This window comes from Lagopus muta, chromosome Z (genome assembly GCF_023343835.1).
Source record: "Lagopus muta isolate bLagMut1 chromosome Z, bLagMut1 primary, whole genome shotgun sequence".
Classification (NCBI taxonomy): domain Eukaryota; kingdom Metazoa; phylum Chordata; class Aves; order Galliformes; family Phasianidae; genus Lagopus; species Lagopus muta.
In genome coordinates this window covers 9236592-9251636 of record NC_064472.1, presented here as the reverse complement: position 1 = coordinate 9251636, position 15045 = coordinate 9236592, and the positions used below count along the sequence as shown (strand labels likewise).

The following is a 15045-nucleotide window of genomic DNA, read 5'->3' as shown; positions in this document are numbered from 1 at the left end:
CACAAGGATTGTGTGCTCAGGCATGGTGGTTATTAACCCATGCTCAGGTAAAGCAAGCATGGTGTGGGCATCACCAAACTGGTTTGCCAGAAGCAAACTTCCCTGGAGCAAGACTGTTCTAGAGAGGGATGGAGGAAGGGTAGTTGATGCACGTCCCCTCAGGTCTATTTCCACCCCAAAAACTTGGGGCTTGGGGAGTCGCATCCAAAAGAAAAGTGCCCTTCACTCCTCCTGCTCCAAGGAGAAGGAGCAAAGATGAGCAGCAGAGGAGTTGACACACAAGCAACCTCACCACTGCTACATCCAATGCTGCTTTTATAGATTCATGTGGCACAATGCAGGACGCTCCAGTAATCACCAGTGCGCACGTGAGAGCCAGAAGCGGGTGGCCAGCCTTGCTGCACAGTGCTCCCGCTTGCTTAACAGCTTGTCACATCCTCCTCGCTCACGTATTCAGTGCTAATGCATCTCTTAAAGTGCTTCATGAGCTATTAAAGTTGAGCGTGCCTCAAGAGCGTGATAAATGGACTCTACACCTGCATCTTCCCCCACTCCATCCAGTCACTGCCATCAATGGGATTCATTCATCTTCCAGCCCCAATTCTCCAGCCTAAGTGGCAAGTGCAGACAGGGGATGAGGGCAGGGGATGAGGGAGGCTGCAGCTATGAGAAAGGGGTGAGTTCTGGGCAGGAAAAACAAGCAAACCCACATGCCACCAAATCCCAGTTGCAGGGCTGCACAAAACCACCCATCTGGATTTAGAGCAGGTCAGTAAGGTGCTCCTGCAGGATTCCTCAACCCCACCAAGTCCATGAATGCACAGGTATTCTTATCAGAGCTAGCCAGCAAAACTCCACTCCATAACCCACTGAAAGCAACTGCTGACTGTCAGGAAAACCATGGAGGCTCCCCATTCTGTTCTCTTTTACAGGGCTGCCACAAGTGACTCCATAGAGAAACCCAGACAGTTGCCCAAAAACGTCCTGCTCAGGTCTGAACCCAAGGTGGCATGGGGTCCTCCAGCTCCAAATACCATCAGTGACTCTAAAATATCGTCTCTCCAAAGCCCCAGATCCTCTGCTCACCTAGAAAGGCATGAGCCAATGGTGGGCGCAGATGTGAGGTGAGGACAAAATCACCCCCAGGAGATCACAGCACAACGGGGCAGCAGTGATAGCCGTGGGATTGGGTGTCAGGCACTGGGGCTGTCACGCTCTGCTTCTTCCCAGCCTCCCTTCCTTTCATGGTGCAGGAGAGGAGTAAAAGGGATGGGAAAGGTTGCAGGAGCATCCTGGAACAAGCAGGAGTCTGGGCAGGAGGAAATGCACCAAGAAGGACCAGCAGGTGCTGGTGGGATACAGGATGTCCAAATCCCTTGCACAGGCAGGAGGGGATGCACACATCAAGCAGAGGAGAAAACAATGACATCCAGAAATATAACATCAAGAAAATGCAACAAGCACACCCAGCTTGTGCTAGAAAAGAGGCTAGAGGAGCAGCACCTGCATTTGTTGAGATCCCCCTGGAGATGGGACAAGACTCACCCTGGCTGTGCCTCTGAGCATACACCACCACCACCGCGGCGAGCACCACGCAGCAGGCTGACGGGACAGGATTGGCCATCTGTGGAAGCAAGCACAGACAGAAGCAGTCACGGTTTGCCACAGCAGAGCTTGCAAGCAGTGCACCCAGAGCTGGACCCTGCATGGGAGGAGCAAGGGGATACCATGACAATGGTGAGGTGCTGGAACAGGCTGTACAGAGAGGCTGTGGATGCCCCATGCCTAAAGGTGTTTAAGGCCAGACTGGATGGGGCCCTGGGCATCCTGGTCTAGTATTAAATGGGGAGGTTGGTGGCCCTGCCTGTGGCAGAGGGGTTGGAGATTCGTGATCCTTGAGGTCCCTTCCAACCCTGGCCATTCTGTGATTCTGTGCTGCCACGCAGCAAAATTTCAGTCCACAATGGGAGAACGTATAGCAAAAGGAGGTGTTTTGTCAGCATACACTTCATGGTTCCATGGCCTGTGGCACTTTCCAACTGAGCTGCCAACAGACTTAAGTGCCTGCAGGCTATGATACACCTTGCACAACTGCTCTCTTTTTCTCCTCTGCTTTTCAACTTCTCCCCAAGAAGTCAAGCCCTGGGGCTGGGCTCCCTTCAGCATCTGCCTGCAAATGGACTACAAAGAGGCATGTGTAACCCAATCAAGATAAGCAACCTGGAGTTATCTTTTCTTCATAAGAGATGGAGCCATATCCCACCTCTCCATGGCAATGCTCTGTGCTTAGGATATGCAAGATGCAGATGCTGCAGCATTTCTGGGATCAAGAGAAACAGCATGACCCTCCCTGGTCACACGGCAAATAGGATTGATGCAGGGGACCAGGGCAGGAGGGAGCTGCTGGGGATGGCGGTGCTGCCAGCCTGTCTGCCAGGAGGTGAACAGCATTGCGTGAAAAGCAAATTACACCTTCACAACCGTTTAAACCTCTCTAATCTAAAGCGTCGTACTGGTAACGCGTGGAGGATTGCCTTTTAATCTAGAACATGAGTATAGGCTCGTTAGCCAGATGGCATCCATTTAGACCTAAATAAAGGGGGAGCTGCATCGGCCAGCAGAAAAAAAAAAAAACAAAAAACCCACAAAAAAACCCAGCAAAACATATTCCCTTACCAACACAGCCCATGCAGGAGCCCAGATGGCTTCGAGTTCGCAGCAGGACATGAGATTTTTGTGGGCTGGATAGGAAAGCAAGCATGGCTGGGCACACAGGTTTTGCAGGGCAGTGGGACCAGCCCAGCTCCAAATGCCTCTCCAGGGCAGCAGATGGGGCACTGAAAATGGGGAGCGCAGAGAAGAGACAGGACACTGCTGCTGGATTGATGGCAATAGGTTTGCACCACGAGGACTGGTGGTGAGAGCAGATCCTCACACACCATGGCACCTGCCCCTGCCCTCCCGGGTCACCGTGAACAAATCACTCTCCCTGTGCCTCAGTTTCCCCGCCTGCAAAGTAGAGATAATGGCCTTTGAAAGCTCGGGTTGAGGAGATTTACCACTAATTACTACATCGTTATCACTCACTGTGCTTCTGTTCTGCTCCTCCTTTCCCCATGCCAGCTTCCCAGTCTGCATCCTGCACTCATCCTCACCACATCCTGTGTGACACTGCTGCCATTCATGTCCCCATCCCAGTGGGGATGCAGCCAAGGCTGCTCACTGCAGCCTCAGTGCTGATGTTATCTCAAGCATCGCACTCCCAATCTCACATCTACTGCTCCTCCTGGGGATCACAGCCTCCCACCCTTCCTGCTCCTCATCTTATCAAGTCATTAAAATAATTGCTGCTGCTTCTTCCTGCCTGCCTGCCTGGCAGTCTCCCCTGAGGCAAGACCCGTGCACAAATGGGTACCACGGGGAGGGGATTCTCAAGAGTGATGCTGCTTGGCTTACAAGGGCAGAAGAGAGCAGGGAAATGGCCACGGTCCTCTGGGAGCCCACAGTGCCCAGTGCCAGCACAGAGTTCCCACTGCTCAGCTGTTTTTGCCCCTGAAAATCTCCATTTCATCTCAGAGACAAGCCCTGCAGCCAGGCAGGAATCGGAGCTATTTCAGTGTGAAAAATCTAGAGAGAAAACCAACTTTTCCTCACTCAAATCACAATTTCCCATGCAGCATTTGCTTCGTTTGCCTGTTCTGCCCAAAGCCATTATTATTCTTTTTCCAAACACATAACAAAACCTCCAACATTTCTGCATATGCTTCCAATGCAAATTTCCATTGGCTGCATGTGCTCATCTAATGGTGTTTCTAACAGATGCCTGCACCCTGACAGGCAGCTGCACGGGGTAGCATACAGCAGAGCACCAGTCGTGCTTGAACAGAAGGGACCCTGGGCTGTGTCCCTGTTCCTGCAGGAAACATATGAAAGGTGACAGCAGGGAACCACATTTGTATTACAGCAAACTCAGTGGTGGGGAACTCAATCTTCTGCAGAAAAGCAGTTCGGGCAATATTTGCTTTTGCCCCTGCGGTGAATTATTTCTTGGCAGCAGAGTGGAAAGTAGAGCTCTGATGGTCATTCTTAGAGGCTGTTTCAATGTGGACATGAGCATGATCCACTCCAGCAGTTCTCATTCTATCCAAATGTGCTTCCAGCGGCGCTTCCCCTGGGTCAGACAGGCTCTTTGTGAGCAAGATGTGGCCAGCACGAAGATGTGAAGACAAGACCCGTGCCTGCCCCTGAGCTAGGGTGAGGGGCACAGCGATGAGATGTGAACTGGTGTGGTGTGATGAGGTGGGACTGGCAGCATAAGGATGGGGAGTAGGTATCTAGCCAGAAAACAAGATGCCAACCTCTGCTGCACAGTCCCAGGGTCCTCTTCTTCATTGGCTCAGATCCCTTCCCACCTCCTGTTAATGTGATCCCCAAAGCCATGGAGACACTTGCTGGTTAATGAGGTAGCAACCAGCTATGGCCTGCTGAAAGCTGCTTGGCCATCCTGCGAGCATCTGCCAGAAATGTGCAGAAGCAGCCTTGGTTTCCAAACCTCATGACCGCTCGACAGCCTTCTGTCAGGAAATTCCCCCCAGCTCTGCTGTTACAGGACCCAGCTCCCAAGTGGTGATCCAGAAGAGAAAAAACCCCAAAACCTCAATTAACTCATTTCCTTCCTGTATGTCTCCACTGCAGCTCTGCCAAGAGCCGTCCATGGGCTCTGCACTGTGGTGAGCCCACACTACTGACACCAACTGCAGCTGCTGTGGTACACCTGCACCAATGGTAGGCATGAAGCTCTGCCTGCGCTGCACGTGCCCATAACAACACTGCAGAACACCTGCACTACAGATGCTGACTGCTGATGTTACAGCACACCTGTCCTGCAGATGCTGGCTGTAAATGCTACGGTATGCCTGCACTTCAGGTGCTGACTATGGACACCCCAGAACGCCTATATCCTGAGGAGATGTGACAACTTTCTCTGCTGCTGGGACATGATGCTACACCTACATTGCAGACACTGACTGCAAACAGTGCATCTGCACTGGAGATGCAGCAGACAAACTCCTGGGCATCAGATCAACAGGAAAAGGCTGACCACAGCCACCCGTGGTTGCTCAGCCAGCCCTCTGCTCACAGAGCCCATGCTACGGCTGTCCCATGTGAGAGCTGCATGGGACAGAGAGACATCCCTATCACTGGTCCCTTCTCATGATAGCAAAATGGAAAATAGACAACAATACTCTTGCTCAGCATCTAACATGAGAGGTTTATTTGTAGCCCTAAAGCTCTGTTGCTTCACAGTGCCTCATCAGCACTGGACCTTATTTTTTAGCTCAAGAGAAGAGAAGACAAGCTTTAGCATCTCTTAATATGTGTTTCATAAAGCCTTATCGGCAGGGTCAGCCCTGTTACTTGAAAGTGCTCCTTAAATCTAATTTAAGCTCCCACTGTCAGGATGGTGATTAGCACACTGTCCACCCAGACCAAGCACTGCTGGACCAGTAGAAATGGATGGAAAATGAAGGGAAGTCCTCCAAAAAAATTCCCATCTGTTTTGTTTGAAGACACACACACCAAGGCAGCCATAGGCTTAGAATCATTAAGGTTGGAAGAGACCACTAGTCCATCTGCTTAAGGGGCTTCTGGCTCTACCACATGAATGCTTGGAAAGCACTGGAAAGCTTGGAGGCACGACATAACCAGGACCTCAGTGAGAATGGCACCCACCAGATCTTCTCACTGTGCTCACAAGGATGGAAGAGGTGGCTCTGCTGGAGCATAACACCAGAAGAGCTTTCCAGGAGGCACAGCAGGGAGCTGAGAACATTGAGGGATGTGTGAGCATCCCAGAAACATCACAGGCTGATTGGGGAACTGCCTGCTTGGACTCTGGGACAGGTAATTGCTGGCTTGTGGATCACAGACGTGATGGGCAGGGAGCTGTGGACCAGAGATCCCCTAGGACAACCAATCTCAGCCACTGCCCTTGTCTGCAGGGCTGGGAGGATCTCAGCTCCAGGAACAGAGTGGGTGCCCTTCCTTTTAAGCCAGCTCTATGCAAAATGACAAAGTGAGTTCCACCACATTAAAACTGCGGACAACACCCTGATGCTGAGAAGGGGACAGTAGGTGCTACGACCTGCCCTTCTCCAAGGACAGGAAGGGGACCATCCTTGTAGCATGGCTCTCTGCCAGGCGTGTCCTACCTTCTTAAGCATCACCCAAGCTCATTACTGGGATCATTTCCAGCAGCCCTGTTTATGAACAGCCCTTGGCTCCACAGCCACTGTTCTGGCCTAACGCACGGGCAGCTGCCTGCTGCCGTCTGTCCCCTCTTCCTGCCTCACAGAGGGACGTTTCCTGCAGCTCGTACCTGTTCTCACCACTGCCACCAAATGAACCAGCCTATCTGCAAGCGAAGGGCAGCGGTCCAAGCCCAGCCATCTGTTCCAGTGGTGATAAAAGGCAACACAAAGCTTGGCATACTAATAAGCGACGCGTGTCTTCGAAATCGGTTCTGGGAGAAAGCATGGGAGGGCAGGAGGAGGCTGAATCTTTACAGGCATGGATTGCAGAGAAACATCACCCCTGAGCCTGTTCTTCACCACCCCAACACATACAGGGCATGAATCTATGGTGAGCATGTATACATGAGCCCTAATCCTTTCTCCTCCATACTGATGCAGTGAGATACAAAAACAAATGGCTTTTTTTTTTTTTTTTTGGTCACTGTTGTGTGTTCCCCCCTTTTTAATCAACTTTCTCCCACACTGAGCACTTCCTGGCTCCCCGCAGAGACATGCTGCAGGAATCAATCAACAGCTGGCTTCTATGAAAGAAGTGCACAGCTTTTCTGGAGCCTCTGTTTGAGTGGGGCCTTGGGTTGTAACCTTCTGAAGATGCTTCCTCTTCACATCAATGGGAGATGCACTGATGAGAGATGGGAGATGATTGAGGATCCCACGTTTCCCAGTGCCCTTCCTAGGAAGGTGGGGAAATCACCATGACCATTGTGTTTGGTGGAAGGTCCTGCTCCTTCCGCCTCTCCAGGAACACACTCTTAGTGCTGTGCATGAACTTTCAGTATTCAGGCATGGAAACAGAAAAATAACGATGATGGGGAAAGAAAAAAGACAAAAACAGAACCCTAGAACACGTCTCTAAGTACAAAGCTCCAGACTTTTTAGGAAGTCCCTGCTGCTGCAGTCTGGGTTCAGTTTGTGACTTCCAGTCAATGCTTGCAGCATTTCTTATGTTGTTCATAGGGCAGCATTGCCTTTCAATTTCTCCCATGATTTTGCGCAAAACTCAGCTTTTTGCCCTGAGGACAGTCTGTGGCCAAGCTGCTTTATGAACTCACAAACATGCCTTAAGAAGCTGCAGGGCAGAGAAAGACATCACAGCATTAAAGTCCAACACCATGTCACAGTCATACGCTGTCCTAAGCCAGAGAGGAAAGGGAAAAACACAATTAGGGAAGGAGGGGGAAACCCAGAATGACGTGCTAATATCTTGAATAAAAAATCCTGTTTGTATCTTTGCTCTGGCATGGTGGAAAAGCAGAGCTTGGAACAGTCCCAACTGCTGCTGGTTTTGCTTTCTTAGTGCAGGAGGATCAGGCTGTTCCAGTGGGATGCTGGGTGCAGGTGGGGGCTTGGCGTGCTCGTGGCCACTATTCCCCATACATCTTTGCTACTTTGAGGATATCTGTCTAACAGTTGCTGTTTGTTCATCCCAATGGCCACACACTGCCTGCAAATGCCACAGCAGCCCCCAGTTTTTGGACCAGACAAACAAAGCAGTGAGTGAGGGGGAATCTGAGGCATAGGGCTGCCCTGTGATTCCTCAAGGCAGCACTGTGGGGAAGCTCATTTTCCCTTTCGGTGAGAGTCAGGGGGACCCTCTGCTGCCAGCAGCTTTCTGACAGCTGCAGAGATGTGGAAGACAGTGAAGAGACCAGAGACATGCTTGCCCAAGAATACCCTCCCTGGAGAGCAGGAGGAGGAATCAAACCCTTTCCTTTGCACCCACAAGCATCCTTCTTTGCCTGCTATGCTCACAGCATTTCCAGCAAGATCTGGGCCTGCCAAGCATTGCTGCACGGGAGTGCACACCAATGCTGCACCCCAACAGCAACACCAAAAAGGGCCAGGGGCTGACGCAGCTCACCTGGCCTCAGCGAGTCTTTGAGGGGCTTCCCAACCCCACAGCCCCCCATGACACCTCTAAGTCCTCCGCAGGGTCCCCTGCCTGGGGTCCTGATGCAGCCTCACCTCTGGGAGCGAGTCGAGGATGAGGAGGAAAAAGCAGGGCTGTCCCAAGGCAGCTGTGCTGAAATAAAAGGCACGAAAGCCTCTCACCCCAAACTACAGGAAAATTTAATTATCAAGGACAAAACACCATCTGTTTGTGTGGACTGTGACCTCATGCTGGCCCCTGGCTTTAACAGCTCTTAAATTAGCATGTTTGTTAGGGGGTATTAGCTGTTTGACATCAGGGAGGCAGTTCCGTGAGGGCAAGGAGGGGGGCACAGGGTGACTGTGCTGCAAACATGTGCCTGAACAGCATGGTGAGCCCAGTAACAGGGCTGGGAGGCAATGGGGACTATAGAGCAGCCTGGAAATGCATGGATCTAGCATGCCCCCAGTGCAAAACCAGCCCCGTGCATGAGCAGCACTGGTAAATACAGCTTTGGAACTGAAAATCCCCTCTGGGTTGAGGCAATGAGCTCTAGTGAGCCTCAGATCATGGCACACAGCTGCTGTCAGCTGAGCTGGGCACTGAAACGACACAGTCTCTGAGGTCCCTTCTTAAGGTCCCTTCCAACCCAAGCCATTCTGTGATTCTATGATTAATTTGTGTTTGGATGATGGCTCAGCTCTCAGTCTCTTTCCAGGTGTGCTGCCAAGAAGAAAAGAGAGAACAAGATGTCTGCAACGAGAGTTTGTAATTGAAAGACAGCAATTAAACAGATATTCAATAATAAGGAAAAAGTGGTTAAAATGAAATTTGTTTCTAGGCCTGCAAGGGAGGGAAAGCACAAATACTGGTTGCAAGCCCAGGAACTGAATCATCTCCCAGTGCCAAACTGAGGTACAGCATCCACACTACTTTCTTATCTACCAACACCAGCAAGGAAAAGATGGTCTGTAGCCTGTCTGCCTATGTGGGAAAAAAAACAACCAAGCTCCACTTTGTGAGACTCCAGCAGATTTTTCCCAAACCCTTCTCCTACCTACCAGCCCTCCTCTCCCATTCCCAAGTCCAAACCAGCCAGCTCATATCCAGCTGTGCCACTTCCACCTGTCTTAAAACTAGCCATCTGCAGTGCCCCGTGCTCACAACAAACCATCATCAGAAGGTTCACCACCACCATGCATGTGTGTCTGTCCTCAGGCTCCTTCCCAGTGACCACTGCACTGCTTACACCTCTGCAAGTACAGAATCCCCATTAATCGGCTGCATTTTCCTATAGCTCAGTGGGGGGGACTTGAGTAGCTAATCTTCAGCAGCTTCCAGCCTTCCCAGAGAAATCAATCCCTCGGCGAACAGGCGCCAGCGATCTGCATGTGGTGTCTGTTGTTCATGTGAGGGTTTGAGAGGATGCTCCAAAAATTGTGCTCGAGCCTATGCTTGCAAGCCCTAAACCCGTGGTCAAAACAGGTCAGACTCAGCCTGTTCCCTCCAGTTCTAATTCTAAGTGGGTTTCCTCTAGTTCCAATTCTATCCCTGATCTGGCCCCAGGAGCCGTCCCCTACCTGCGCTGTGCTTCCAGCAGCCTCCCCAGTGCTTGTGGCCGGACAGATGCCGACCATGTGTGTGCTTTAACTCCGGACCCTTCCTGCAGGCTCCACAGCCTTCCACCAAATAAAAAAAAACAACCACTGGTGGCTTCCAGCCCCTTCTAAAACTCTGCCTGGATTCGACCTGCCGGAGCACGGCTTGTTGGTTTGTTTTTTTTAATTAGAAAATATTCATCAGCATTTAAAAATAAAATAAAATAAAATAAAATAATAATAATAATAATAATAATAATAATTTCAAGTGTCAACCAGCTGGGGCTGCAAAAGCTGTGGCGTTTTGGCTCCCAACCGAGCACTTTGATAGAAAGGCTCTTTGGAAAACACCGTAGAAAATATTTAATTTCTCCCAAGGTCTGCATATGGGGCTCATCACTCGCGCATATTACACAGGAATATTCATGTGTGCTGGCCTCCTGTTACAGGATGACGAGCATTTGCCGGTGCAGTATGCGAGAAAGGCTCCTTCCTTTTCTTTCCTTTCCTTTCCTTTCCTTTCCCTTCCTTTTTTTTTTTTTTTTTTTGGAAGAAGAAAATGTATTTCGCCTTCTATCTCCAACTATTCCTCAATGGCAGAAAAAAGGAAAAGCTGAGCCAGCGTCTGGTCCACCCACATCCACCAGCAGGACAACACCACGGATGGGCAGTAAACAGGGGAAAAACACATTTCTGCCCCCATTTTGCTCCCTTCTAGATGCTCAAGGTCTTGTTAGATAGGGTCCTGGACAGCCTGATCAGGTGGATGGCAAACCTGCCTAGATCAGATGTTGGAACTGGATGGTCTTTGAGGTCCCCTCCAACCCGAGCCATTTTGTGACATGGTAGTCATACCATATGACCAATGAGCTGCTGGAGTGCATCCAGAGAAGCTGTGAAGAGTCTGGAGCACATAACTTATAGGGAGCAATTGAGGGAACGGGGATTGCTCATTCTGGAGAAAAGGAGGCTCAGGGGAACCCTTATCACTCTCTACAGCACCCTGAGAGGAAGCTGAGGCAAAGTGGGGGTTGGTCCTTTCTCACAAGTGACAGGAATAGGACAAGAGGGAACAGCCTTAAGTTGTGCCAAGCGAGGTTCAGGTTGGATGTTAGGAAACATTTCTTCCCTGAAAGAGTGGAGATGCGCTGGCACAGGCTACCCAGAGAGGTGGTGGAGTAAGCATCTCTGGAGGCGTTCAAGAACCGTGGATATGTGGCACTGAGGGACATGGACAGTGGGCATGATGGAGCTGGGCTGACAGATGGACTTGATGATCTTAGTGGTCCTTTCCATCCTAATGATTCCATGAAGTTTTCCCTTGGGGGCTGTCACACAGTGGAAGACATCACGGGATCTCTGACCCTGAAGGTTTTCAAGACCCAGGTGGGAGAAGCAAACTGCTCAGAATGCAGCACTTGCCCTGCTTGGTGCTGCTGGGCTGCTGACTTCCCAAGGTCAATTCTAGCCGGATGGCTGCAGAAGCACATCATCACTAGGAAAAACTGAACACAAATAAGTCCCTTATAAATTCTGGGAGTGGGACAGCTCCCTTTGGCACTTCTCTCCAACACAGAACTCTTCCCAACAACCCATCGAGATGTGCCTGAATGCACCTGAACGGTTCTCCGCTCACTACCGCGTCTTGGATGAAGATCACAGAGCTGCACCATGGCACAGCCCAGATCTCAAGGGAATGGCCTTTCTCCCCACTTCAAACCTTCTGTGGTTTGGAACACAACTCATACAACACCAGTAAGTGATTAACGAGCGGCCAGGCTCATCAGCACGCACGCTGCGTGCATGGGCGCTTGTGTGCGTGCGCACTGCTCAGTGAGACTTGGCAGGGGAGGGGAGGTGGTGGGAAGAGCGCTGACAAGCAGATGATTAATGGAAATGCATGCAGGAGGAAAAGTAACGTCCGCTGAAACTATAAGCCAGAGCTAGCATGGGAAAGAAATTTGGAGACACCGTCCCCATCCCCTGCTCTCCATGCATCACGCCTCCCAGCTCGGAGCTGCTCGCCAGTCCCTTCCTGGCTTCTATTTTTGCAGGTGCAATTTCATATTTGAAAATAACCATGCTGCACACGCACATATATTTTTTCCTCCTTGGCTCCCAGCTCATTGCATGCGGAAACAGCAGCGCTGGGAGAGTGAACCTCCCAGTGCGCAGCGTGCGGCAGCTATTAGACATCCAACTGCTCGTTACCCTGCACCTCTGGGTGCAGGCACCCAAAGCCCCACTTGCACCACTTGTGGTTTCCAAGAGGGTATGGGCTTGGAAATTCACATGGCGTTACTGCTTTATGCCCAAATAACAGTAAAATGAAGAAAAAAGAAAACAATAAAGGAGGATGAAAACTCAAGCCTGGCTCCGCTCCGAAACTCTGCTTGGAGTCTGTAAATTATATCCAAAGCAGAGCTGGCGCGACTGCACCATCAGCAGAGAGGGAGATCAGGCGGAAAAGAGGGAGCGAGCGTCTGTTCCTTGTCCAGTGCTCATAGGCTCAGCTCAGGTCACCAAATAAATTGCGCAGCGGTGCACACTCTTCCCCGTATTACTGATAGGATAAGAATAGAGAGGAGCCAACCAGGCAGGGGAGAGCCTGGAGTTGAAATACTGGGGATGTGATCGCAGAATCATTGAAAGGTTTGGGTTGGAAGGGACCTTTATAGACCATCTCGTCCAATCCACTGCCAGAAGCAGAGAGGTCTCCCACTAAATCAGGATGCCCAAAGCTCACTTCTAAGGATGGGGCATCCACAACCTCTTAGGTCAAACACTTTCCGCGCCTCCCCACCTTTCTGGCAAAATTTGCTAACCCAATCTATAAATCTGTCTTTCTTATACTGGTGCTGGAGCACCACCATTTCCAGCTGTCACTTGGGAAGGTGATGTGCAGTTGAGAAGACCATCTCAGAGAATAAAGCAAGGGGTGCTCTTCAGCATTTTGCTGCTCAGGTAATGACCAGAGGTGCGTGTGATTGCATTGGATTGCTTGGTGAAACACTTGTACAATTGACATGGTTTAACAGACTGCTGTTTATGAGACGGAGCAGTATTTAAAAGACACACTTCTCTCAGAGCCGCACATAAAATTTGATAGCTAAATAGCTGTAAATGCTACTGAAGTCTGACAACTCAAAGAGGAATAGAGGGTCTGTCATGCGGAGTATCCGCCAATACGCCCGGCCCCGCAGAGCCGACGAGACTTCCAGTCTCATAAAATCTTTTTTATATTGGAAGTGAGAATTTGTGCAGCGCATATGAACTCGCTTTTATTGGGCTGGTGTGATGCTGAGAAAATGCAGTTAAAGTTGTATAAGTCCTCCTTGGAGCACTATTGGGGCGTCTATAAATCAAAAGCTTTATCCTGGAACGTGTTTACTAAATAAACCAGCTTTAATTGAGCTTGTGCAAGCCAGAGGATGCCATACACACACTCCATGCTCACAAGCAAGCAAGCAGCCCAACCCTGGCTGCCCTGAACCCACACAGCCACTGGTGCACTGCATCACCCTGGGCTGGACGGGCACAGTGCTCCATGGGGTACCCATTGGAAATGGGTGCAGAGCTCCATGGGATACTCACTGGAAATGGGAAGCAGAGTTCCATGAGATACGCCATAGAAATGGAGCATTTCCCAACTTCCACAAAGACCTGGTGCACCTCGGCTGGGGAGAAAGATTTGGGCCAAGCTGCCTTATCCCTTGAGGACTCCTACATCTCCACTCTACAGCTGCATTAATTATTTCATCTTAGTCTGGCTTCCTCATTAAGCTAACCTAGACATCCCGCGTCTGAGTGACAGCAAGCGAGGCTGCCAGGACCCCAGCCAGCAACACTGGAAGCTATAGGTTTGACGTGATTTGTGGGGACTAATATTACACATATCTCAAACATGCAATCTTCAGAGGACTTGAGGCTGCTGAGCAGAGCGGATGGATGGAGGAGAGCCCACGCAGGGCCAGCAGCTCAGCATCTGGACTGAGCCTGGGTTGTTTGCACCTCACCTGTGCTCTTCAAGAAGGGTTGAGCCTTATTGCAGGACCATTTCCCTGGAGGATGCCTCTGCCACAGCTGCCAGCAGCAGATCCCAGTGTGACAGCAAACATCTGCACCAGAGCAGACACTGGAGAGCCCTTTTGCCCCGCTGCATTGATGAGGGTTTGAGTTCAGCTAATTTTGGGATGAGGCTCCCTGTGGGATGTCTGGCATCCGTGGGCCATAACATCGCTGCTCAGGGGCATTAGTCAGATCCCCCTTTTTCCAATACTGCCAAATCCAAGGCTTTTGTGTGAATCCCCTGCATTTTGCCTGCTCTACAAACAAGTGTGTATAAATGCAAGACTTCAGCCCCGTAAAAGCCTCTGGGGGAAATTCAAAGCAATGAAGAATTATGAGTTGCTTTTCTATGAACCCATCAAAAAGAGAAAGAAGAAGGAAAAAAAAAGCCACTCGACAAACCCCACATTACTTTTCAGCCCCGTTTTGCCAGCAGTACAGGTCTTTTTCCCACAGTCTAAGGAATCAACACATTTTCAAATCACTCCTGCTTATGGTATTGAATATCAGAACACGATTGCCTTTCATTCAGCAGCTGTTTTGGGATACCGAGGGAAAAGGCAGGCAGTCTAAACTTAGCAAAAACACGTGGAAAGGGCTTGATGCATTTTAAAACTTGTTGCAAGCAATTGAAAGGGAAGGGAGAGGTCTGCAAGGGCTGTGTGCAGGGAGGAGGGTTTGGAGTGAGCAAGCAGAGGAGCAGAGGTGTTGTGATGATGGAGTTTAACAGGAACTGAAAAACAACCCAAAAACATGGCCAGTAGCAAGTTTGATGAGAAAAGGATGGAGCAGCATAGCTGCTTTCTGGAAAAAGTAGCCCAGAAGATCCTAGGATGCTCTCCTGGGGCTGAGCGGGGATGGGAAGGACCCCACTCTGCAGCTTGGGTCACAGCATCCTTTCCTGCTTTCTATCTATCACAGCACTGGCTCAGGCTCCTTAGAAAAATGCTGTGATACATGCTCATTTTTCCAGGAAAAAACAGCATTACCTCCTGATTCATCCACCCTCAGCCTGACACGTGGATTCCTCAGCATCTCTGTGTTGCTGGTGGGAAGAAGGTACTGCCAAGAATAAAGCCAGCTGCTCCCTCCCCTTCCTCTGTGCCCATTCCTGTCCTGGGGATAATGGCACCACTGCAGCACACTGATGGGCAGGGCGCACACTGTGCTCTGCCCACTCTTGAAGGCAGTTATT

The 15045-nt window shown here is 50.4% G+C and overlaps 1 protein-coding gene across 2 annotated transcripts in view; it reads right to left on the bottom strand.

Annotated features, from left to right (window-relative positions):
- Positions 1–15045, bottom strand: part of CNTFR (ciliary neurotrophic factor receptor) — a 170978-nt gene that overhangs the window by 67144 nt on the left and 88789 nt on the right. For both annotated transcript variants that reach the window (XM_048931848.1, XM_048931849.1), the window contains exon 3: positions 1546–1624. In XM_048931848.1, the coding sequence (XP_048787805.1) occupies positions 1546–1624 (79 nt within the window). The remainder of the gene's footprint in view (positions 1–1545; positions 1625–15045) is intronic.